Below are 25,965 nucleotides of genomic sequence, written 5' to 3' on the forward strand. Positions count from 1 at the left end.
TCGGATTTAATTATAAGAAGCTGAACCCAAATATATTTTACTGACTTTAGTCATCTTTTTAATAAAAATTAAATCCTTAGATATAAAAGAAATATTAAGTGCAGTTATCCATTTTGTTTTATTTGGAATGCGTTATAACTTTTCCAGTTTTTGCACCAAACATTTACAAAACTAATGAGCCTATCGAATCGCACAGAAAGGAGTATTTGTTTCACCTCTCAAAAGTGAGTCATTCTCGAGCCCAACGTATCTGAAGAATATTTTGCACTGTATCAGTAACAGGCTATTTTCACAAAATTGACACATTTTCAGAAATAGTGCTTTGAAAACAAATACTTTAATGGTATTAAAAGTTTTAATACAATTGATAATAATTCCATATTAAGTTTTTAAAGTGGTGTCGTTCCATTTAGGCACAGACTGATTCTTCTTCGCACTGTAATTAATATTTCCTCCCGTTGTCTAATTTGTATGCAACTGTTAATAATTTATTGAGTTAATTGTTAAACATTATCCGCGGTAGTTCCGCACACGAAAATATTAATATGGCCACAAAGAAAAACATCCACCAGGCTTAAATCAGGTGACCAAGGAGTTCTACAAACCCAAAAAATTCCATGAAATTCCTAACATGAAGCTGAACATTATCCAAACAACTGATTGCCATAAAAAATATAGGTATGATTCACAATTGCGCCTTTTCTTTTTCTTTTTTTCCCTGCTCACATGTTCACAGAAAACTCGATATGAAATAGATCTGAAATTTCGAGTAAAACGAGACTTTCTCCAAATATTCTTCCTCATTGAGCAGCTCCATGATCTTTTTACATATATTTACTTCAATTAAAGGATTAACGCGACCATGAAAATGATACGGAACCAACCGTTATTTTTTCAAAACCATGTGTACCGACCTTTATGAATTGTTTTTTTGCAGTAAATAATCGCATATAAAGTTTCAAGTTAGTCTTAGCGAAATTTAATACATGAGCTTCAATATATTTTTTTATACCTAATTGAAATGTTTCAATCATGTCTTCCTTCCGGACTTTACTTCATTCACTCATTCGTTGACGTGTGAATTCGTTTTAACACCCTTTTGAAGGAAAATCAATTGGAGAATCTATGAATGTCTAGCGAGGAGTATTTAAGCGTTTAATTAAAGAGTTTATCTTTGATTTTTCAGAGACACAGCTATTGATACCTCAGGATTGGGATCTCTAAGTTGGTTAATTCCAACAACTCAATCGTGGGTGCTGGGCCATCTGCGGTCTACTTCTATGGACATTCTACTCAAGCAAATTGAAGCAGCTTTCAGCTATGCGATCGAAGCAGAGATGAAAAAGACGACAACAACTGGCAGTGACGGCGACAACAGCAGACTTTTTTGGAAAAACATTTTTTCAAAATAGGTATTTCCAATTTTCTTATAATTTTTTTTGTTAATTATTTAAAGTACATTGTGTGGTAATAAAATCCTGGAAGTTTCAATTGATGACATTCAATGTCTTTAATACAACGTCTCATAAAAATTAGCAATGGCTAGTTTTATGGACTTGATTTTTTAATGAGTTTATAGAAAGCTTCTCTTTCTTCTACTGAAAACATAATCACATCAATTACAGAAACGGCATATAAGCAACAAATCATTTTTTGCTTATTCGACAGCAATGTTTTTTGTTTTACAATTTTTAAATTCCGAATAATTTTGAAATCAACTTACTAAAACAATGGCCTGTTTCTCCTTGAAATATTATTGCCAACCGCTTTTATCTCTTAACTGGCTGATTCTAAATACAAATATATTAAAACTGTTGTGGTTGCAACTAATATTAATGGCTACGAATTACAAATTTATATTCTTGGAAGTATTCCCAAAGACGAAAAGATATTGTGTTGGAAACTTTTTTATGATAAACTTGTTTCCTTCGCTCTAGTAGATTTGTTGGTTTAGACCGAATTGTGTGTTCTTCAGTTTTATTATCTATAAAATCTGTGTTGTAGTTTCTGGTGTTGGCTAATTGATAAAATAGCCTGTGAAAATAGCGGCATAAAAGTCTCTGTTCTCTTTTAAAGCCCTGCTGATTGCTTAAATAGAGCCGAAAGATTGGACCTAAAAAAACTGTTTTTTTGCCATCTATAGCCGAGTTAACCCAAGCGCTTAACCAGACATTTAATACCAATCATGTTTTTTATATAATAGTTTTTACTTGCCTTTGATATCATGTCATGGTATATTGCGTTACTGTTCGGTTTACAGTATTGATAAATTTAGCTTTTAAAGTCATTCATGTCACTTGAAAGGAAAATTTTTCTGACGAAATGAAGCTTATTTCTGCAATTTTTGCATTTCTTATGGTCAATATTATTCTGTTTCTGCAACCGTGTCTAAGACTTTTCGTATAGTCGGAAAATTCAACATTTTTTGATCGATCAAGCTGAGGCTAAGAAAATTTGCGCAAATATATCTGCTGACAGAAGTAGTTTTATTTAATTACCTTTTCCCTCCTTTACTAAGTGACTTTTTCAGTCATATCGTTATATTTGGTAAAATATACGTTTAATTTCTATTTCGTAAATCGAGTCGGCTATGGCAGTGCGAGTTTATTTAATTCGACACAGAAAAATAACTTTTTATGGGGATTACGAGAATGCAAATTTGAACATTTTTCAGCTTATTCCGGAATATGTTTTTTTATATTTCAGAAAACGGAAATAARTGAAATTTTAAATTCGATCCATTTTTCATCATTTAGCTTCTGAATGTTTTCCTTTATAATCACACAATAATTTGCTTTATTTTGGAAATATTTTCTTCTTAGAAAAATAAATAAGTACATGATCTATCCAAAAATGTGTGAGAAATAAGTAAAAGTTGGTACGAAAAAAATTTTGGATGGAAATAAGTCTGATCTAAACTAAGATACGCAAACAGGGTAAAATTTCACACTTATTTCGGAAACAACTTCAAATAACTTATCAAAAAAATCATTTGCCAAATGAAACTTAAATCTAATTAAAATGATCTGCACATTGAATTTGATGTTTAGCGTTAATTGTATCTATTCTAATATCTTTTAGATTCTATACTGATTATAGAAGTAAYTTTTACAGATTTTTAAAGCAATCTAAAAATGTTTTTCTTTTAACTTAACTGAATTATGTTTTATTATAAAGAAATTATAAATTTACCTTTCTACCGTTGAACAAACATTTCAGCATGGGTAAGCCATGCCGAATCACTTGATACMTTCTACACGAGACATTTATGGTGATTCTTAAATTTAAATTATATGTAAATTAAYTGAGTAACTTTTCATAACACTTTTCCTTGTTTCTGTTAATGTAACGAACTATTTTTACAATTGTTTTTGCAAAATGAAAAATRTGTTGCAAGGTTTTATGCAAATGTGTTTCACGAACATGGTTAAAGAAGTTTTGTTGGTGAAGTTATGTTGGATGATAATATATAAGTTAAACCGAAACGCATTATGCATTTATGGCGGAAATTCAGAAAACAAATAGTAAATAGCAATTAATGCAAATATCGTTACTTGGTTCAGTAAATCCATAAAATTTATTTGATGAACATTTGCTATTATTTTAGACTCGATCTTTAATTCGACTTTTTCAAGCTTCTGTGTAATTTATTGTTGTTTCATTTCGTTATGAGCTACTTTCTGTTAATGTTTGAGCCAGTGCATTGATTTTTACTATATTCTGAACCAGATAAATTGTACTTTACAGCCAAATAAACCCGAACTGATTATTTATTTAGAGAAAGCATATTTCAAAGCGCTATTATTAAATATGGATGATAACTTACTTATCTGGACGCGTGCCAACATCAAGCCACAAATTTGCAACAGAAAAATATTATTAGAGTGGACGCAAATATTTATAAACCTTATAAACCATCTCATTATGACTTTCGGTTTATGGTAATTTATAAACCTCATGACTTTATTAAGTTGAACCACGTTAATCCATTGTAGACGAACAATAAGTCTAGGAAAAGTTGGAATTCATCTTGAAAATTCAAGGCAACATATATAACAAATTTTCTTGATAGCTAAGGTATGTTTTTAGAGTGATAAACGTGGCTATTTATATACAGTTAGTAACGCTCTAAGCATTAATAAAAAATTCAAGATTTGAATCGATATTGCCCAAATTAAAAGCTCGAGAAAAGCTAATTAGGAATAAATACGCATGTATAATAAATGAGACGCCAGTGAATGAGGATTAGAAATTATTGAAAGATGCAAATAATTAATTTATGAAAGAGGCTTACGGCCAAAATGGAAGTATACAGGTTGATAACAGCAATATTCCTAACAAAGCTGGAGAAAGAAGAAGAACACTTTTATTGGAGAAAACTTAATTAATTCAGTTTGATGCTTTACGCAGGCAGCTTTTAAACCTCAGAAATGCTGCTGCATTTGTCGAATTTCAAACCTCAAGTATTCTAAGTACTTCAGAACGAAACCCATTTAAAAAGCTCGATACATTGAAAAATGAAAACATTTAAACTTATTCTCTTCTCTCTCTTCTATTGATTTTTCCTTTTGAAGTTGAGAAAAATATTTCTAATTTAAGTTTATTTGGAAATTCGTAAATAAACTGGCGAAGGCCGAAGAATGTGGCATTAAATGTGCAGCTCCATAGAAATATTCGCTGAAGCTCGGAAAATAAAAGGTGCGGGTAGTTTTACGACTAGCAGCACGAGAAAGTACGTTGTTGAAATCACGGGATCTTTCGAAAACTCAATTTGGGTTTCTGGGTCAGTGGACAGCTGCAAGGACTATTTCGGGATATGTTATTTACTTGAAAAAGCTCCATGGTTTAGTGGCCAATTTCAAAAGGGTAACAACAAATAAGGAACATCCTTTATCTATAGTACGAATGTTTCTACTTAAAAACCGAGAAATATTAGTTCAAGTTAAATTTGACTAGATTTAGAGAACTTTATACAAAATGCTACAGATTACTACAAACAACTTTACTAAAATGCCCGTATCTCGTTTGAGCTTGGCTTCTATAACACAATGAAAGCTTATTTGTATTCCCTCTAAATTTATTTTGCACTTTAGTTCACATTCGTGCTCAAGCTCTTTTGACTGTCAACGTATTCTTCTCATGGGCAGCCGTGGTAATACTTCTTACATAATACATAATCCTTAACTTCGCAACAGTCAGAGAAAGCTGACAATAGACCAGTAGTCTGTATTGCACTGTTAATCCGGTAAAAAAATTATCACGTTCGTACCAGTTCGGATTTTATAGGTGTTATTGATTAGAAACATTGGTTGGGGCTAGCAATAGAGGAAAAATTATCGAACCTAACATCGACGAATTTTCAACAATTATTAAATTTTCAAAAAGATCTCTTTATGTCCAATATTTGTTTCAATTTCAAGTTTTTTCCTCTTTAAAGTTGTAAACTGAAATTGTACGGTATCTATTTACAATGCCTAAAACTTCATTTCAAACATTTAACTTCTCCGGTATCATAATAGTTTTAGAACGTATGAGAGGTCATTTCGGTTAGATCTATTCTATTTCCTTTCTGAGGGCGATATGCATATTTGAACGTTCCTACAATCTAGCACATCCGGTAAATCTCCGAGCTGCTGTGTAAGCATTTAGTTAGCTAAACTTAATATCTGGATTATAAGCTCTTTGTCGCCCTGAGAGTGGCATGCAAGATAAGGGCCTTTTACGAGATTTTGAAATCGTTAAGCTAAGCAAAGCGTGATCTTCTTTTGGTATTAGCTTTGCATCGGGTTTGCACGTATCATTAGAAGCAAGAAAGTTTTATTCAAAAATTGGTTTTCTCCGATAGAGTACAGTTGAAAGTATCGTAAAACCTTGAGCATATTTGTTAATGGCTCAATTCGAAAATAATTCCAGTAATATTACACGTTTTGAACAACAGAACTATTGTAATATCCTTTCAAGCGCGCTTTTAAAATTTGCAATGGATGTGGAAATAACCGCGTTTTGCACAACATACTTCCTGAACGTTGTTCATTAGGGGTCTCTTGTGATCAGCAGTTTTGTGCCCTCGGGTTTTGTTTTCCACTGGAAAATGCTCTAAATATTACTTGCATAGTTTCAGTATTTAGCAAACGTTTGTTTTTGAAATCAGCAGATAAATAACTGATCAAATGTAGAAAAATATGAAACTTTGCTCATTAATTTTGCTTCGTAATTATTTAGGGTAAACGAAATGGTTATTGGCCTTTTTATATAGTTACTCGCATTAGCGTGGGTTAAAAATGTTCCAATATTATATTTAATTTTTTATTGCTATTAGTAAAATTATCCATTCGTTTTCATGATTTACTTATTTTTGAGCATTAACGTATAAATAAATTAAAAAAAAAGCAGTAATTGCTGATAGTGATGAAAATGATAATAATTGGCTTCATTGCTAAAATCATTTGCCGTTGCTATTATTCTATGCAAAATTAATGATAATTACAAAATACGGACTAAAATGAACACAAGCTCAAAATTTTTAATATCTTGCATACTGATTTACGTTGTATATTTATAGGATTATTAATCCGTTTTAAACAAGTTATATGTGAAAAAAAGTTGGCATTTGATTTATGCATATTCTTTTTTTACAAATTAATTGATAACTCCTAGTACAATTTATGCACTTAACTTCTGGTTTTGATAAGAAAAACTGATTCCTGCAATTACATTGTTTTTAATGAACATCCTTTCTGAATAATATTCTATCTTCTAATTTAGCTATTTGTAATTCGGCGACGAAATATTCTACAGGGTGTACATAGTTCGCATAAGTTATTCTTTGCTTGCAAGTAAATACAAGTTTGTTGAAAGGTGCTGTTTCACCTTTCAAGTTGTTATTAAGCTGAATGCCAAAATAATGGTTTCTTTTACACCCCTCCGTTTGAGGATTAAAATTATTTACAACTCGTTTTGAGGCTTTTCCTATCACATCACGACTAGCAAAATTAAAAATTAAATAAACTGCCGGTCATAAAATACACTCTTAATGAAACATAATCTAGAGGACAATCTTTTCAACAAGCATTTCTTGATTGAAATGCGAATAACGAAGTTAGAGGACGAATCAATTGCTACCAATAAGAAACTTTAAGCGAAATTATGTTCATTTTATATTTTAACGAATATTTTCTGGGAAGTTTCTAAGGTTAAAACTGCACTTAGAAAACTCAATTACTATCAACCTGCATAAAGGACCTCCGCTCAGGTAAATACTTTGCATCTGATTTATATGACTAGTTTGAAGCAAAAATTATTCTTTTCGCTTTTCCTGAATTCCCAACGGAAATATCGGAGTATGAGTGACTGCTAAACAGTGAATTACAATTTTGCAAGTATAATTATAAAAATATTGTATTTTTAAAATTTTATTTCTCATTTTCGTATGGAAATATTACAACCGTGTTACTACCGTATCTGTAAGATCCAGCTTCAATTTTCAGAAAATTTAGATACTATCTATTGGGCTTGAGGGAAATTCTGTTTTCTAAGCACAGTTTTTTATTGTTAAACCTGCCTGATTCGCCCATATAATTAATTGTACTGTTGCTAATTTAACTTGTAGACTCGTTATTTTTAATTCAATTGAGAAATGCTTTAAATGTGCCTTGGCTAGAATGCAATTGTCCTCTAAGTGAATGTTTTATTTTTGAACCAACCAGGAAATAATCTTGTCATGTGAAATTGAAATGTGGATCATGATTCATTAAGTGTGTATTTTATGAGCATCCGTTTATTAATCTTAAAAAATTTCCGAGACTTTTGATAATTTCATTGTTACACAACCATTTTGATAGTTTAATCTCAATCTTTATAAATTAAAACAATAACTTAATAACAACTTCAAAGGGCAAAGCAATTAAAACTCATGAGCACGTCCTCCGTCAAGTTTCCAATAAACCAGCAAGACTAATTCCGCAACTTTTTTCATAATAGAATTGGTGATTAAATCTACAAACTAATGGTTATCGATCAAGGACTGATTGTATAAATTTTGGGTTTCGAATTTGCTAATAAAATTAAACTGGTCACCTTTCTCATTAGCTATTTTCATCTGTTCATAAATTATTTTCTTCTATAACATCCGTCAAACAGAAAGTACGTAGTTCGTACTTAGTTAAATTGTTTTTCAAAATGTTCAACTATCTGTTATGTCTACCTAATAATTTTAATTTCATTTAAAACAAATTAATTTGAATCTATCAGTGATAAAGTATAAGTGTAGAACTTCCTCTGTTTTTATATTCTTTTGATGCTATTGATAATTGAAGAATATTTTCTTCACTATGCATTTTAAAATCGAGTTACGGGGAAAATCCTTAGACATATCTAAAAATGTCCACACGACATGGAAAAGCTTAGACGGAAATAACTTGAATACAATTTTCCGATTGGCACGCAACGAATGGATAGGGTACATTATTGGGTACATAAAAACGAAAACTTGGTAGAACAGGCACAAAGCTTGAGCTATATTAGTATGATATCGATTTCCGAATGTCAATAGTGGGATAAAGTCAAGGGTATCGAAGGTAGAGATTAAAATTGAAAGTAGAACGTGTCTAGCTAAACATGTTAACGAACGGATCTTCAATGTTTCATGCCAAACGAGCTGGTTAAACTGGGAAATGGGACTTGTAAAAAGAGGGCGATAACGTTGCGGCCTTTATTCCTGTTAAAGGAGCGTTAATAATAAAATGTGTTTTTTTAAGGGTTATTTCATTAATAACACAGCATTTTCTTGAACAGAGCTACTCTAACGAGCTAGAAAATAATATTGATTGTTGCGGTATTTTCGTAAAATGTTTTTTTAGCCATAGCCTTCTACTAAAGAACACTGATAGACTTTTGCTCCCAATTAAAAGACAATCTAAAAATCCATTCTATTAATAATCATCTTACTTCATCCACATATTTTACCTTAAACGCACTTTTTAGATTCCATTGTGCAGCTTGTTGCTTTGTATGGTCAACGTATTTTAATCGAAAAAACGACAAAATGTGAAGAAACAATAATTAAGTGCTGGAAGTAATGTGTTCTGACGGCCCAAAGCCGGAAATTAGTTGTCCTAGATTACCAATTGCGCCATCAAAGACCCGGTCCGTAATCTTCATTATCCAGTTGTGCACCCCTTCCATCTAACTAATTAACAGGCATAGGGTGATTTTCCCAACAGAACCAGGTAGAAAATTGCACTTGCATGCTACAAGTTTGGCTTTATTATTTAATAGTAATTAACGAGAAAAGTTAATTTTAAACTAAAATAGCAATTTGTAGGTGTATTTAAGAAAAAGGGCTTTTCCCAACAACCACAAAATGGTTTGGAAACAAGCAAAATATGCTTTATTGCCACATAAAATATTAAATACGTTTTGTAAGCAAAGCGAATAATACATAAAAATAGAGATAAAAATAAATAATATTGGAAATAATAACACATACAAAACCACTGACTAATAGAATTGGAATTTTGCTTATTTTATTTATTAAACAAGCTTGCAATTGCACCCAACATCTTAGTGCAAGTGCACGTGCAAGTCGGTATCTGATACTGTAAGCAGAATGTGATGCTAATAATCAAGCTAGTACATGTAACTTCATATAAATGGATCAGAAATAAATCGGAATATTTCGTTGATGAAATTCAGTGAATTTCTTGCTAACAGCACAGTCGAATAATAATCGGTCTTTATACAATTACTGACTCAGCTTTAGAATTATTTGATTTACAGATTGGTTTTCCAGAATTTATTTTTTTGTGAGATCATTTATTTTTCAAGAATGAACTATTTAATTTACTTTTATATAGTTATATTTTCACAATAAGTTTCTAACCCGAAATATGTAACTTCGTAAACTCGAACCGAAAAGTCTAGCTAACAATTGCCGATAGTGAACAACACGTTTTTGTATAATTATTTCATGCATATTTGACAAATACGTAAAATTATATATTATTCCCACAGATTGTTAATTAAAAATCTTTATTTTATTAGATCTCCAAATTAAAATCATCGGCTATTAAATATTTACACGGAATTTTACTTTTTCAGATCTTTCAAAAGCATATGCTAAAATTGGATAAAAAAAATAAAAACAAATAAATAAAACAGGATATATTAAAATTTGATTTATATTTATACTTATTTTGAAAGTGGTGTTTCTGTTCATTTCTGTATTGAATTCTGCAGTACTGTGGTACGCATTAACTGTTTCTATGATTTATATGATTAGTTGGTCTGCGATTGTTTTAAAGCAGTTTTTATTACACAAAATGATACACGTATTCTAGTTTTAATGAATTGATTTATTCTCACATTAGTTTCAGCAATACGTTTCTGATAATTAAGCAAATTATTTTTAAATTTTTACATGGGTCTTCGACATTTTCCAAATTGCGTACAATCCTTCATATTGATATTTTTGAGTCAATAGTTTATTCATGTTTAATGTATTTTTGTTATTCCTACATTAAATTTGAGTTTACATTCAAGAATATTTTCAGGAATATTCTATATTTCAATATATGTATACTATACTGAGTTTAGAAATAATATTTACAAAAATTGAAACTGTTCAAAAAATATGAAAAAAAAACCTATTCAACTTTTTAATGAATTAATTGATAAATGTTTCTCACATTAGGTACTTTAAGCAGTACTTTTCTGTTCATTTTTTATTCCGCCGTTGGGCATGCGTTAGTACCTGCACGTTTGCACTTTTTAGAATACTTACATTTTAATATTATTTCTTCTTATTTATATGGGTTTTATCCATTTATCAAATTGACTACAGTCATTCATGTTGTTATTTTGAGTTAGTAAGGTTCATTTATGTTCATATGTATTTTTCTTTCAGCTCCCACGTTAAATTTAACCGTAATTATTCATAACAAGACAAATTTCAGGAATAATTAATGTCGGGAGTTTTTAAAAATGCAGTAACTGAATATTCTTCAAATTATTTACTCTTTCAGCATTTTTAACGAATAACATTGTTTGAAAAGTGTGAACTAAAACTAAAATATTTTCGCACAGCAATTTTAACGCAATTGTCTGCCCTTACTATAATTATACATCCTGTATAATTTCACGTTCAACTGAACTGGATATAGTCAGAACTAAACAGCTTTTTTCCACAAAATAATTTATGTATAATTATCTTTGTTATCTTATTTTGTAAAATTTTCGACATTACATTCAGCTGTACTTTTCAACAAAATATATTTATTTACACATATTGAAGAACTTTGTCTAAAACTAGAAAACTAAAAACTAGAACTATTAATATTTTTAAATTTTCTTCTACAGTACCTATTTACTAGTGGTTATAATAATTCTTGACTTTAAACAGTAAATAAATCTTTATTAAAACTGCTAAATATGCTAGTTCTGTTTTTGCCAGTTCCACCTGTAATGTTATCTACAGTTTGCAGCAACAGAAGTTTGCTTTGCATTAAAAACCATCTAGGCAGAATGTTGGAATACCCAGAAGTGCCTATAAAACATTTATAAAACGTTTCCAGCAAACTTCAGCATATTTTTCTCTAGACTCCAGCTTTCCTTACTTTCCGTTTATATATTAAGTTACTGTCATCTTCGAGGGATGGTTATATGAATTTTTAGCGCTGCATCTACCTGACAGTAAAGTGCACATGTGAAGGGTCAGATGGGAATTTTCCAAGTCAAGACTTTCCTGCTATGTGAACGTTGTCTGACTAATACAGTTGACTCTAGATCATTTTTGTATAATTATTAATAGTTACTAATGAAATATAAAAAAAAAATACAAAAATTATCGGACTACAGCCGTACCGCGTCTTCAACTGAGGCTCAGGTTCCTTTACAGATACAGAAAGATGGGCCAATGCAACGGCAATCTAGTTAATTAATGATTATAAAAATAGATTTATATGTTCAGGATGATTTAATAATCATCATTTTTTTATGTAGGTAGATGTTGCGTTTTCAACTGTGCATTACATCATTTTTAAGCCGCGTAAAAATGGGGTTATTTTTTAATTTATGACTTTAAAACATCGGTTCTCAAGAATGAATAGATGCATGGTTGCAGATAATAACAAAAAAGCCATTTTAAATCGCATCATTTCTTTTGTCAATCATTTAACCTGAACATGTTTAATCAACTTAATAGTTAATAACTTGAATTTTGAATAGACACCCTGCTGTATAACATAGTTAAATTTAAAAAATATTTTATGCTTTAATCATCTTTCGATCGGAAAATTAATTTAAAAGAATATTGCATAGATTTGGTTAAAAGTTGATGTACAAAGTGGCAAATCTACTTGAATATTCATTCGATTTTAAATCCACATTGTCAATTATTACTACTGCATGTTTGAGTCGATCGTTTTACGTTCGAGATAGGGGAGAGGAGCAGCAGCGAAAAAAATCCGCAAAAAAACCGGAAATATTTCGATTTTCAGTTGAAACCTGAAACAGAGTTCAGTTTTGTTTTCTCCGATGATGAATTTGTAATCACGGTAGCGGTGCCAGTTTTATAGCTGCACAGTAATCTAAAGCGTCAAATACTCAAAATCGTTCGTTTTTTTGTTGCTATATTATCTCTTCGAAAGGACTATTTAGAACAAATTTATCTTTTAAAATTATGTTTTATTATGCAAGTGCAGTGCTAATCGTGTGTGAAATCGGAATATTTGGTCTCCAGAATGCTTGTCCGCATACAAATCTACAGCGATGGAGATGGAACGGCATTCAGAATCAAGTTTTATGGTCAGGTGAGTAGCAATTTTTCCATTCGGTTTCGGCTTTATTTGCCCTGGTGACAAATTTGCATATTGTACATATACATAATTTTTTGGTATTAATTGAGGAAATTAAGAATGGAATACCTCAAAATTGACCCACAATAGAAAACCACCATTTTAGGATTTAGCACTGTCATGGGAATCAGATGGTCATTTCAAGGAAAAAGAAAACGGATTTTTTTTAAATTTTGTTCGGAAATTTTAGGTCTGTTACTTATTTGCAATAATTAGTTTTATCTGATAGGCAAAGTGTTTTTAACATTTAAAGTTTGTTGAATCACTAATGTTCGACCTTGTTTGAAGAATCGGAAAATAAATTGATCTTGTTCCAGTGGGAATTAAACAGAATATAGTTTTGAGAAACGAAAAACAAAATATTTTAAAATTATGTTTAACTCAGACATGAACTGACTAAAAATGAAGCAGTTGTGGTTTGGGCATACAAAAACGATAAAATTAACATTCACAACAGGAAATTTAAAGAATAATAGCCTTACAATAGAAAACATTTTCATTGAGCACCATTTAACAATTATTTTTACAATAAAAGATCATTGTAAAATTACAATGTCGATTTACATTTGGATTTATACAGGGTGAGTCAGTGAAGCGCGACCCCCCTCTTAGATCGTACAGAAATAGGGACTGAATAAAAACGTCCAAATAAAAGTGTTGTGGTTGTCGCATAAAGTATTTGTTTCTGTTACTTAGAACTATACAGGGTAGTTCAGAATAAAGTGGTGACAGTGAAGTTTATTTTTTTAACAGCCTACTTTTTAATCCAGATTCAGGTTCTACATTGAATTCGAAGTATTTTTTGTATAACATACCATGTGAATTAATTCAATGGTTTTGGACATATCGACATTTGAATATGGGAACGCAGTCAAAGTAAACTTTATTATCACTAAGTAAAAAAAATAATATAAATGAAATACGAGTTTACTTTTGTTGCGTTCCCATGTCCAAAACTATTGAATTCAGTCACATAGTATGTTATACCAAAAATACTTACAATTCAATGTAGAAGCTGCTTCTGGATTAAAAAGTAGGCTATTCCATTAAATCTCGATAGTGTTGAAATACAATTACTTAAATAATGAAAAAAATTATCTATTATAATAATTATATATTATTAATTTAAGAGTAATTGAATTACTTTTTGGAAGAAAAAATGCCTAAAAATTAAATAATTCAAATATGGACATTTAGAATGGATGTAATTTGGTACCTATGTACACAAAGTTTTATACAAATTAGATGGACGGATTGTGAAGTCGAATCGCGTAAAAGATTTATGTTGCGTGAGGTCATGTTTAATATTTCATTTTTGTCATTCAGTTTCACATTTTTTTTCTTTAACAGTTAAAATGTGTTGTTGATGATTAGGAATTTCCATTTCTAAAAAATCTAATTAAAAATTTTGTTTATTCCATTCGGTAAAAAATTGAGATTATAGATTTGAAAGTTTATAAAATAATTCCTTTTAACTTAACAAAATAAAGGTGAATTCTCTAACTATTGGTCTGCTTAATATCTGAATAAAAGTAAAAAAATAATTATATTTTGCAACAGAAACTATGGTGATTTATTTTTGAAGTTAAAAGTAATAGGAATTTGTAAGGATTAAAGTAAAAATTGTGCTCTGTATAAACAATTCAGAAACATATTTTGGGTTGATGAGTTCTACATGCACATAGCAATAGAGTTATATTATTATAGCAAATTTAGTCATATGTTTTGAAATATTCTCAACAAGTTATTAAGAATATATACTGAATAAAAAAATGGTGTGAACTCCGTATGAAATACTAGTTTCATATATCTCATATACAAGCTAAGTTTTAAGAGCTTTAAAAACGAGCATTTTAAGGACTCTATTGCTGTTCTGAAGATAGGTATAATAAAGGAATAGAAGGGAAATTGTTCAAAATAATTACAAAAAAGCACTCAAATTTTATTAGCAAATATCTCAGAAATCATTCTCAACAATCATTCAGATATTTTCCATCGATTGCCTTAAAGGCTGATTTTCATTATTTAGTTTTTTCGGAACTTTGTTAAGAAACATTTGTGAAATTTGAGAACTGAGATAAATGAGAGAAAAACAATTTTCAAGACCCATTAGGTTTAGCAGCTTAAATTGATTATATCATATAATATAAACTCACAAACGGTTAATAAAATCTGAATAAGCATTATCACCTTCTACTTACTTCTACTTCAAATTTGAAACTGCCCGGAAAATTTAAGAGCGTATAAGTCAAGAACTATTAACGATACCTGACTAATTATTATAATGTTTTCGAGTGAACTTTGATTGAATCTCAAGGGCTAACTTTTATCCTTAAACATTTTTTTGGAAATTTTACATCTTCATAAAAGTAGAGAGAAATAGCCAATTTTTGAAAACCGTTGATAACGCCTGAATATATATGATGATTTTTTGATAGAACGTTTCAATGGCTGTTTTTCTATTCTTAAGATTTTGAAAAAATAACTTAAATCAATTAAATAACTTTAAGTAGGAAGTTGCTTTCTGAAGAAATTATAGTTAGAATTTCCACAATGTGCGAACCATACATAACAAGCAAAGTTTCACAACAATAACTAACGTTTTTGTGGGAACATTGAAATACGTTTTAAGAGGATTGTTTCTGCCTATTTTAATATTTCAGATTGCTTACCAAATATAATTTCGAATCGGTGCTGAATTATTAATACCTACTGAAATTATGCAAGAATTCTTGCCCGAATAAGTTTCGACTCGTTTATACGACGCCACATACATAACAATTATTCTCAGATCACTTCCGGGAATTCATTCAGGCGTATCAAATTTGTCTGCTACAAATTGAATCAAATTAGGGAACGAATATGACATGAATCTTGGCAATAATGCTAACATAATTATGTAACGGTGTCTGTTAATTTTCAATGAATGAAAACCGGAGGCTGGAAATGGTTCAAGTGCCTCGAGAAACAACGCCATGCTTGATTGGCGTTGAACTAATTAACTGACACAAGGGTGAGCTTGTCGATCAAGAAATCCTGGCAATTAAGAGTTGTATTGCAGCCAGTGATTGAATTGCTCTATATTTTTCTTTCATTTTTCCTTTTTCTATCGTTCCGATTGCCTTCTTGCAATTTTGTTAATTGCAAAGTGTTTATACTCATATCATGGAGGTTTTTAACTTTATCTGCATTTTTTTGTAACTACGGTTCGAAACGGTGGACGCTAATTTCGTTTGATGTAATTGGTTGCGATTAGCAAATGAATCCTTTATGCTGATAAAATGTTTAAATTTTTCCTCTTTGGTCAATTCTGGCGACCGTGAAAGACCTGCTACTATAAATTAGCTCAACATATACACAATCTACGAATAACAGAAAACAGTATACAACATACAAATACAAAACCTCATTCTCCTACCAAAGATTTTTGAAAAATCTCTTTTAATGTTTGTAAGATTCGTTCCATATCGTACATAGAGCTTCAAAGGTTCAATTGTACGAATAGCATTTTCTCCTAATGTAGGATGAAATTCTAAGATATTTTTTTAATTCGGAAAAATAAATCATTTTAAAAAGCCACATGGTTTGGAATAAATAACTAAGATAAAAATACATATATGTCATTTGGAGCAGAGGGGTTGAGTGTATTGTTACTTCCTTCTATTTTTGTATTGGGTTTCAATAGATTTCAAAAATTAATTTTTGTAATAACTAATCTTATTTTTACCTCATTATTATAACGAGCCTTGCTTTGTATCATGTTTGGCCATAATTTTCAAACAAGTGATTGAAGTTTGGTCTTGAAAATTTTTCAGTTTGATCAAAAATATTATAAGAAAGCTCTATTTATAATTCGCTAGTGTGCATACTCAGATGCCAGGAAAACTGCGTTTTGCAAGACGACAATATTTTTACATCTATTACACACGATACATTGCCCTCTATTATCAGCTGCAAAGTAAATATACAATTCAAGGAGAAAATATCTTCATTTGGTAATTCTTAATATGGAAATTTGCGATTTCGATTTATTCGTGAATATTTGAAAATATTGTTTGGCTTGCTGAAACCAAGCCTGAACAAACTTGTCTATTTGATGTATAGTTATTTTAAACAAAATATTAATTTGCTTGCGATGGAAAAATATTATTGATATTTAGCGTTTAATTTAATGCTACTGCTTACAATCATTACGTTGATAATAAGGCAATTGTATCTGATTGCTCTTGATAACCAGTAACAGCTCATTTTGTAGACGATTTATAAGGCACGGATTGATAAAATGTGTAATTAAATAATATTGCTATAAAATAATGATAAATATGTGCGAGTGAGAACTGGACCTCTTCTATTTAGTTTCATAGTTAGACGCCCGCTTTTGATTTTACAAAGAAAAAAACCTGTCTTTAAGCAGGAATTATTCTGGAAAAGTAAATATCTGGTGTTATCCTATGCGTGGAGAGCAACACTGTTTTTTTGTGCAATAAAATTAGTGTTGACAGATTCAGCTTTTTTTCACGAGGGCCCTGAGGTAACGCGACTTGTTGCCTGATATTACTAAGTTTGGAAGTAATGTTGTCCGCCTCTAGGAGAAGTAGATGCTTTCTTAAAGTGCATTTCATGCTTGATGCATGCAAATATTTGACATTTTGAATATTCAAAAGCATTTCCTTAACGTATTAAGGGCTTCGCAAGAACCCATGCATAGACTTTAAAAAATAAATTTAGTAAATATGTGCAGCATTACATAAGTAAGTGCATTTATTTACAAAAAACTCTGACTGTCTTATTTTCCCAGGCTAAAGAATTTTTCTAAAATAGTTCTGTAAGTATATGATATAATGTGTGAACTGCATTAGGAACTAGACATTTTATTTAGCTGGAATCGTGGTATGCAAGCAGTAAATAAGCTCTTGCCTTAGAAGCTTTTAACAACTTTAAAGTTATCTGCTGCAGAAATATTACAACTTGCACTTGATAAAAAGTGAATTAATTTCGCAAATAAATGTGGGTTTTAATTCCTTTTACTTCTTATCAGATAGTTCTGAAAGTAAAATAATTGCAATAAAACATAACGTTACAAAACTAAAAATAAGGAAACAAGGGACTGAAAACCTGCACATAAAACTAAATATTGGTTCGGAAAAGATACGACCGGCTTCTTCGCATTATTAGCAATAAGCGACCAAAAAATGCATTTCTCTTGGGTTTACAAACTTTTAAATTCCATGTCGGCACGGGGAATGCAGCGAGACCTATATGAAACACACAACAGACAGGAAATTGCTGAATTCTTCAGATAATGTAGAAGCAGCAACTTTAACCTAGATAGTAAAATATTTTGCCAACAAAATTGGATATTTAAAGTTATTCTTCAGCTCACTGATGTCAAGCTGTTGCTGAGGAAGCAAATTGTTTCAAAGTCGGTGTTTTAAAATTATATTACGGGGCACTATGCTTATGCCATGTATTAGGCGGATATATTGAGGTTTAAAAAGATGCTTCGGTTCGTCCTATTAGTTGGTTCTTTCATTAAACTAACAAGCTATTGTAAATAGCTGGTAAAAAATTTGAATCATTTGGTGAAAAAAAGGCTTTGGTAAACGATTTATAAGATAGTAGAAAATTTCGTCCACCCAAAATTCCTTCGAGTATGCGAAATTAGCGCTTATCGTGATATACAAAAAGCATCACTGCTATTTCATATAAAACATTTATAAGTAATTTATCAATATTAACTCATCATTTGCTCAGGGCTCTATTCTCAAAGCATTAAACTTTTGTTTAGGGAAAATTTGATTAGATTTTCATAAAAGACATTTACAAGAAATTACGTGGTTCTGGGTTAAAACAACAGCGTAAAACAGGATATTTCCACATCTGGACGTAATTTGTTAGCTGTGGTAATTTTAAATATGTTTTTGAATAATATTACTAATTCACCATTACCGTCAATTTTCGAAATAAACGGAATTTTGAAATAAATATTACAGCATTTATTACATTTTGAATATTTGGTTAACCCCGTCATAACATAACTTTTTGATATCAGTTTGAATGTTACTTTTTATTTTACTTGAAACGCTACTTATAGTTGTTTTTGATCAGTCATGATCATCTAATTATTTTATTAATTATCTAAACCGTTATTGCAAATATACATTTCTATCCTAATTAACCCTTCTATAGAATACATTTTTGGTTTAAATTTGTTCATCTCCCAAGCTTGCATTATTGTTTGTTTCTTTTGTTTGGCTCATCCTTGAATGTACGACTGTGCTAATGCGTTCAAGTATGATGACTTTAATAACATTTTTTTCTTTTTGAGGCCACTGATTTCGGTTATTTTTTAGTTTTTTTCAGTTTTGAACGCTATCAACATTTGATTTTAAACGCACGGACTTTCTTACTTTTCCGCAGGTTTAAAAAATTAACAATAACTTTCTATTTATTTCAATTAATTTTTCATGGCGAATAGTAATCTCCAGACACTTTTACTAAAAATCTCTAAATGAGGATGTCCAAACAAAGGCAAGCTGTTCGATTGTCTAAATTAATGAAGTTTAATGGAAATATCATGACTATCGATTACCAAAGTAAGCATGCTTTATTTTGCCTGAATATTAACTTACAACAACACGAAACGTTTTTAGAAAGGATATTTAATCATCTTCATGTATGCAGAAGGTAATATATTGGCTGTTTTTTTTAACTCTTTGCAATTTGTTTCAGTTCATTTTTTTAATGCATAAGAGATTTAGATTTCGAAAGTTCGATTTCAAGCAAATGAAGCACTATAAGAATTTCAAAAACTGGTGGAAATTGAAATAATAAGGTTAATAAAAAGTTTTTAATATTTAAGACAAGTTGCACCAACAGAGTTTTAGAAGATATGTCGACACTTCATATCAAAAAGATGTTAATGCTAATAATAAATATGTTATAATTTCAATGCAAATTTACTATAGAATGTCCAGAAATTCGTGATCGTGACACTTTTTGCTTGAGAACTATTTTCGATTAGGCAAGTTGTAGGAATGTTTCATTAACGCCCTTCTCTAATTCAGCCCCGTCAAACCCTAGATCGGAAGAGGAAAATTGCCCAAAATCAATTTAAGTGTCATTAATTTTTACATAACATAAGCTTCGTCTAACAGACCATGATTTTCAAAGATTTGCTGAGAGAGAACCTTTTTGAGCTCGTTCATTGCTATTTCCGAAATCATAGAATATGCAGAGTAGGTTCGAGTTACCCCATAGTCTTAACTATGACTGGACTGTTTCGTATAACCAACATCAACATATTGATTAAGTTCTCGCAAGGTAAAAAGTTGTAATCCAATTTTCAAATGCAAAAATGTTTTTGTTGTAATTAAAACCTGAAGCCTTAAGTGCGTTACAACGTTTGATGAGCAATCAATGTTGAGTATATTTCAAAAGTTCAAGCAACCCATATGAATTTGAAAAAAATCATTCAAGTCAACCAAGTTTCTATGATAAAAAAATAATTCATTGATGCTTTAACAAGTCGCATACTTTAGCGAGCCTCGCAATCCTTTTTTCAGTCAGTGTTTTAAAGTATTTTAAACTGCGGTCAGTCTTAATTTAATTAACTCTTAATCGAGTAGTAACTAACGGCTTAATGGAGTAATAAAAAACTTTAGGATCAGCAGTATTAAACCTCGCATTATTATTTTCACTTTTTTTAACTGTAATTTTATTGGCAAGTTAATGAAAGTGTTCCGTGAAAGATTCACATAATTTCATCAATTGAAATTGTATTATTACGAAGTTTTGCAATTGTGAATTGACGTATTTTCCTACTTCTTAAGTGGCAGAACGAAAGTCAGTGTTTTCTTTAACTCTTGTTCTATTCATTGGCCTTCTTGAAACCTCCCAGAGATCTACTGAAAAAAACGGCTTCATAAAACAGTAAGTACCTACTTTTATATAGACTGTGAACAATTGTTGCTCCTATCGAAAAACGCAAACAAATGCATCTGTTTAATCTAAGGTAAAATCAAAGATACTGTTGATAACAGTTTTAGCTAAAAGTCAACAGTTTGACTTAATTGATTACTCGCATTGGTCTCAATAAAAAAGTACTTCTGTTTTAATTAAACAATTTATTAAGAAAAAAATACATTGTCAGTCTCGGGAAGAAAATCTGTTAATAGTATTAACAAGACCCCTGAGCCAAATATACGTTCAAATTTCAATAAGGTTTTGCTTCCATCGCTACTAAACTTCTTTATAAATCACTCGACAGCTGTAAAATGAAAAAAATACATCCCCCATATCAAATTCCTTGCAAAATAAGCAAATATTCCTGATAGCATGCTGATTGCATTAGCATAACAGTTGCGTCAAGTGATATTTGCTGCCCTTTGCATTCTTCAACCTTTCAATGAAAAATTAATTATAACCCCATGACCTTCTGGGACTGCATGGTATATGTGTGTACAATTCTACATATAATATTTACAAAGTCAAAGCCAATGTTGTTATATGATTAAAGGCCTGGAAGCCCATTATTTAGGCGATTGTTTTAACTTGGTCAGCTTATCAACTATTCATCAACATTGATTTTGGGAACAGGTGATATATTTTCGTGCTATTACTTGACTGTTAATGTAATATTGGATCATTAATTTCCTGATCGTTTTGGTTGTTAATTTCTAACTGTTTTCGTAAATTTGTTTAGGTATTAAATCAAATYGCTTTGAAAAATTAGTTTGCTCGATTGATGATGCAACTAGACCTTAAAACAACTCTAAATGTTGACTAGTTWAAATAGTTTGAATAAAATTTCCTTATAAGGTGGAGGGTTTTCCAATTTATTTGCTAATTACAACACTAAAATAATGCCAAAAAATTAAAAACCGTCAACAAGGCGCATGTTATGCCATCATCAGGAGTGGAACGGTACTACCTACCAGACCAGAGCACAGAATATGGCCAAATCATAGCCTAAACGTTGGTTCAATGAAAATTCTACTGTTCTCGTATTGTTTTATTGCCATTTTAAGATGGCGTATATGGAATAAACCGGGTAATATGGAAACCTGAATAATTTAAAAAATTCGACTTTATTCTAAAARCTAGAGCCGAGTTACTGTGTTTGGAGGCAGAGAATCTCGTTAAAGATTTAGATGTCCACGTCCACAAGTCGCTCTCTCACAGATAAAACACAAGTACGAGAAACTACGTGAGCCGATAGATGCCGAATTATACTTTGGATAACTTTTTGCCACCTACGTCTAACTTTCCACGTAGAAAATTTAGGTGAGCAGGTCAGAAAAACTGTTTAATCGAGATTGATATATGTTTCTCATCCGCCTAGGTGGATCCCTTGTTTATTTGCAAATAGCTTGACCATTTTTTTGCTAATCCTGCATGTACTGGATAGCCACTACAAGCACAAAAGAGTCATAGTCCCTTAACGAACTGTGGATGGTGCATTAAAAACGTTTTCAAATGAGGAGATTAGAATCTTGATGTGAACAGAAATCGTGCAGTTTCCCAATTTAATATATGCCAATTATTTGGAAATACCATTTAAAAATTCAAGTAGGCATTTGGATTGACTGAGATTTATTCCGAAAGAAAGCATATTTTTCCTGAAACTTTAAAAAATAACATCAAGTCCAAACAAAAAAAGCACTAGGAAAAAGTTGCACCTACTTCTGGAACCCATTAGTTGCAGAAAAATAAAACATACAGGGTGTCCCGTAAGCAACAAAAAGCACAAAATTGTGAACAAATGATTGGTGCATCAACCTAAAAAAAATGAGTTGATAAAATCCTCCAACTAAAAAGTTCTAGTTTTGTACCACGACACTCAAGTTTTCACCACTTGTCCAAAACGGCTGAACTCGATTGTTTCATCAAAATATGAGTCTTACATAAGAACAAATTCACAGCGAGTTTCACTAAAATACATCGTACTATTCTCTCGATATTTCAAAAAATATAATTTTTTTGAAGAGCTTTGACCAATCAATAGCAGAGGAGCCAGACATTTTTTGTTAATAAAAGTTAGAAGAGAACAAAGAATATCGCAGTAGCCTTTTGATCATGAGCTTACGGGACACCCTGTATAGGATTTTAATCAGGAGTAAATATCAGCGCTCGTCATATTTCATATATGCCAGTTTTACTCCATCAGTATTACGACCAGAAAAAAATTCGAACAAATCCACATTTACATCACTGAATTTAGGAAAATCTTCTTATATGTTAAGCGACATTATTCTATAAGTGTTTTATCCAAGGGGGGCGACAGTGAGTGCCACTTAAAAAGATTAATAACAAACAGTAACTTGCAGGATTTTAAGATTAAAGGCTTGTAAATCATTAGATCCGTCGATCTCAAATTATACAGCACAAATTAAACATAAATCGAGTTTTTTAATCTCAACAATACGGCGTTTATGAGAAAACATCTACTAAAATGCATGGAAAATGAATTGAGCACCAACACCTAAACTCATTAAGTTGATGGAAACATAATGTCCGAATTTATAATAATTTTGCAAGCAATGAACGTCCGATTTAAAACCCATTTTCACACCCTGTTGCAACTATTCAGATAAGTGCGGAAATGTAATTCCATTCTCATTCCACTTAATTGCTTTCATGAAATGGGAAATATCAACTATCCAGATTGGTGCCATTGGCCAGTCACATTAAATCAGAATTAGCTGTAATCCTAAATTCGTTATACGCATATTTGAATTTCGCTAATAAACTGGCTTGTTATTGATTTCGATATGCGTTCCAATTTACATTAAAAATATATATTCTTTTCAATGAAAGACTTATTGGAAAATTGTAGCATAGAATATTTTAAAAGCAAATTTTTATCACAAAATGTGTATTTATTGGACAAAACAGCGACTTTGCATCTTAAAGTGTTCACAAATCCTCAATTGCTGTTTATTTGAAGAATCCTTAAGGATACGAATGTTAAGGAAAACGGTTTAAATAATTAAAACTTAGCTACAAAGAACTAAAATAACATTTCGAAATATCGAAGTCATATTTGTGAATTAGGTACATATAAAATGTTATAAAGCAGGAAAAGAGGTTCATTTTGAGTTTTATTCTTGGCCTTTTGGAGGCTGCAAGAAATATACAAAAATAACATCAAGTTGAATAATCTTAAGCTCAATCACGTCATGTGTTAAATCTTTATAAATTTCCAAACCATTTAGAGATATTCCAAATTTGTGTAAAGCTGGTTCCCGGAAATCACGCGAAATAAACTGCGTATCAAACTGTATTAAATGCTGAACATGTTGAAAGCTATTGTTTTATGATATGGTGAAAATGGCAATTTGAAATTTTCTCGAAACCATTGTTTGCAAAATTTGGTAATATACTTTTCTCAATTGTTTTATGTAAATAAAGTTTGAAGTGTTTTTTCATAAAATTCTGTTTGAATCTAAAGTTGAATTTCATATGGATCCTGCAAAAATTTTTATTTCTGCCACGTATTGAACAACCTGGAAGCGTTTAACTTCAATGCTGCGTTCACAAGAAGCTTCTGTTCATATAAATTCAATTAATCACAGGGTTTTTAGCATTTAGCATCCAACTTTTACCAGCGCGTATTTTCAAACGTTATAATACTAATTTTTCTCTAATTAGGTCAGTAAGAGTTTTGACTTTTTAACATCTAGCTTATTATACCCTTGCATTTTTCGTCAGGTGTCTTTGTTGGTTTAGGACTTAAGTGGATAGTTTACGAAATGTTTTAAAATTGAATACAAATAGTAACAAATAAACAAATAACATATTTTATACAGCCCCAAAAAATCCAAGTTAATATATCTGGAGAAGAAGGGATCTTCAACAGAAAATTCCGAATACATCACTATATTATATACAATCACCAATTAGGAGCTATTTCGAAAAATTATTTTTCACGCGATTTTTAGGAAAATGTTCTATCCCACTTGTAGAGATAATTGAATAAAATTGGTGGTATGTTCTGGAAAAATTGCAGGAAACGTTGCATGACGCAAAAATAAATTATCTACGACACGTGTCGCGGATATTTTGATAAGATTGCATGGCTATGAATTTGAAAGCATTTTCCACTTTTTTTTGTGGCATTTATTTTCAGGAATTCAGGCTTGGTTCGATTCCTTCTGAAGTTGGTCCAATTTTTCAGTCATTCAATGTACGAAGGCTCCATATTCGATAAAACATAAATACTTCAAAGCGATGTTAATTGTCTTAAACCATAATTTTTCTTTTTTTTTCAACTCACTGTTTCTCTGATATTAAGTTTTTGACTCCGGCGATGGTTGCGTCAGTTCAAATTTTTCAAACTTTTTTTTTTGAGAAACCCGGTTTGCGTTCGTAATATGATTTTAATTTTCATCGTTAGAACACTGTTCAGTTTAATCGATAAGTCAATCATTGGGTTTGCATATTCAAACGCAGTTCTTCTTGTAAGGACATACTGATTATATTTACTTTGTGACTATTAACTTTGACTTGAAGAAATTTGATTTTTTTGTTAAGGCATTCTCGCAAATTTGATTTAATTTCTCCGATGATTAACTTGCTTTAAAATGCTGTAGATTATAAATGTTGTTAGGTGATACCTAACCTCCACGCGGCAAACAAAATTGATTTTAAATTGAAAAACGGCTATCGAAAAAATTACCTTTACTATATTTCTGCTCGTTCACTTTAATCAAAACCCACTATTACCATCCAAGTAAGTCTCACAAAAACTAAAATAAGTAAGTCGAATTAGAATGGCGCGCTTTTAATTTCAACAAGTGTCCAGAAATGCGGCGACGGAAATGCCTCATCCACAGCCAAAGCGTCGCGACGTTAAACTGAGTCATATCGCGTTGGATGCAAGAGATGCGACGCCGATTTTTTGCCACTGCTGAGTAGCGTCGACGCCGCCTGTTGCAATGCATGTCCAGTTTAAATTGCTGATTATCTGGACTAAGGTTTTTGTAGCATTTTCACACAGGGTGATTAGAAATTGCCGTCATTAAATATACCTTCAACTTTGCTATTGGCGACAATTTTTAAGTCAGTCAGTGTTCTAAAAGAACTACAAATAACGCGTCTTCTCTTAAAGTGC

The 25,965-nt window shown here is 31.0% G+C and overlaps 2 protein-coding genes across 10 annotated transcripts in view; one reads left to right on the forward strand and one right to left on the reverse strand.

The window, feature by feature from the left end:
- The window catches only part of LOC109538960, an 84,142-nt gene extending 82,651 nt beyond the window's left edge, over window positions 1-1,491 (forward strand). For all 9 annotated transcript variants that reach the window (XM_048664176.1, XM_048664175.1, XM_019906424.2 and 6 more), the window contains one exon: window positions 1,187-1,491. In XM_048664176.1, coding sequence (XP_048520133.1) covers window positions 1,187-1,412 — 226 coding nt within the window. In that variant the 3' untranslated portion in view covers window positions 1,413-1,491. The remainder of the gene's footprint in view (window positions 1-1,186) is intronic.
- Window positions 1-25,728, reverse strand: part of LOC109538959 (G-protein coupled receptor 161) — a 77,084-nt gene extending 51,356 nt beyond the window's left edge. The window contains exon 1 of the mRNA XM_019906422.2: window positions 25,531-25,728. The gene's annotated coding sequence lies outside the window, so the exon portion shown is untranslated. The remainder of the gene's footprint in view (window positions 1-25,530) is intronic.
- Window positions 25,729-25,965: the final 237 nt, after the last annotated feature.

This window comes from Dendroctonus ponderosae, unplaced genomic scaffold (assembly GCF_020466585.1).
Source record: "Dendroctonus ponderosae isolate FM_Combo_2020 unplaced genomic scaffold, Dpon_F_20191213v2 Dpon_F_20191213_2, whole genome shotgun sequence".
NCBI lineage: Eukaryota > Metazoa > Arthropoda > Insecta > Coleoptera > Curculionidae > Dendroctonus > Dendroctonus ponderosae.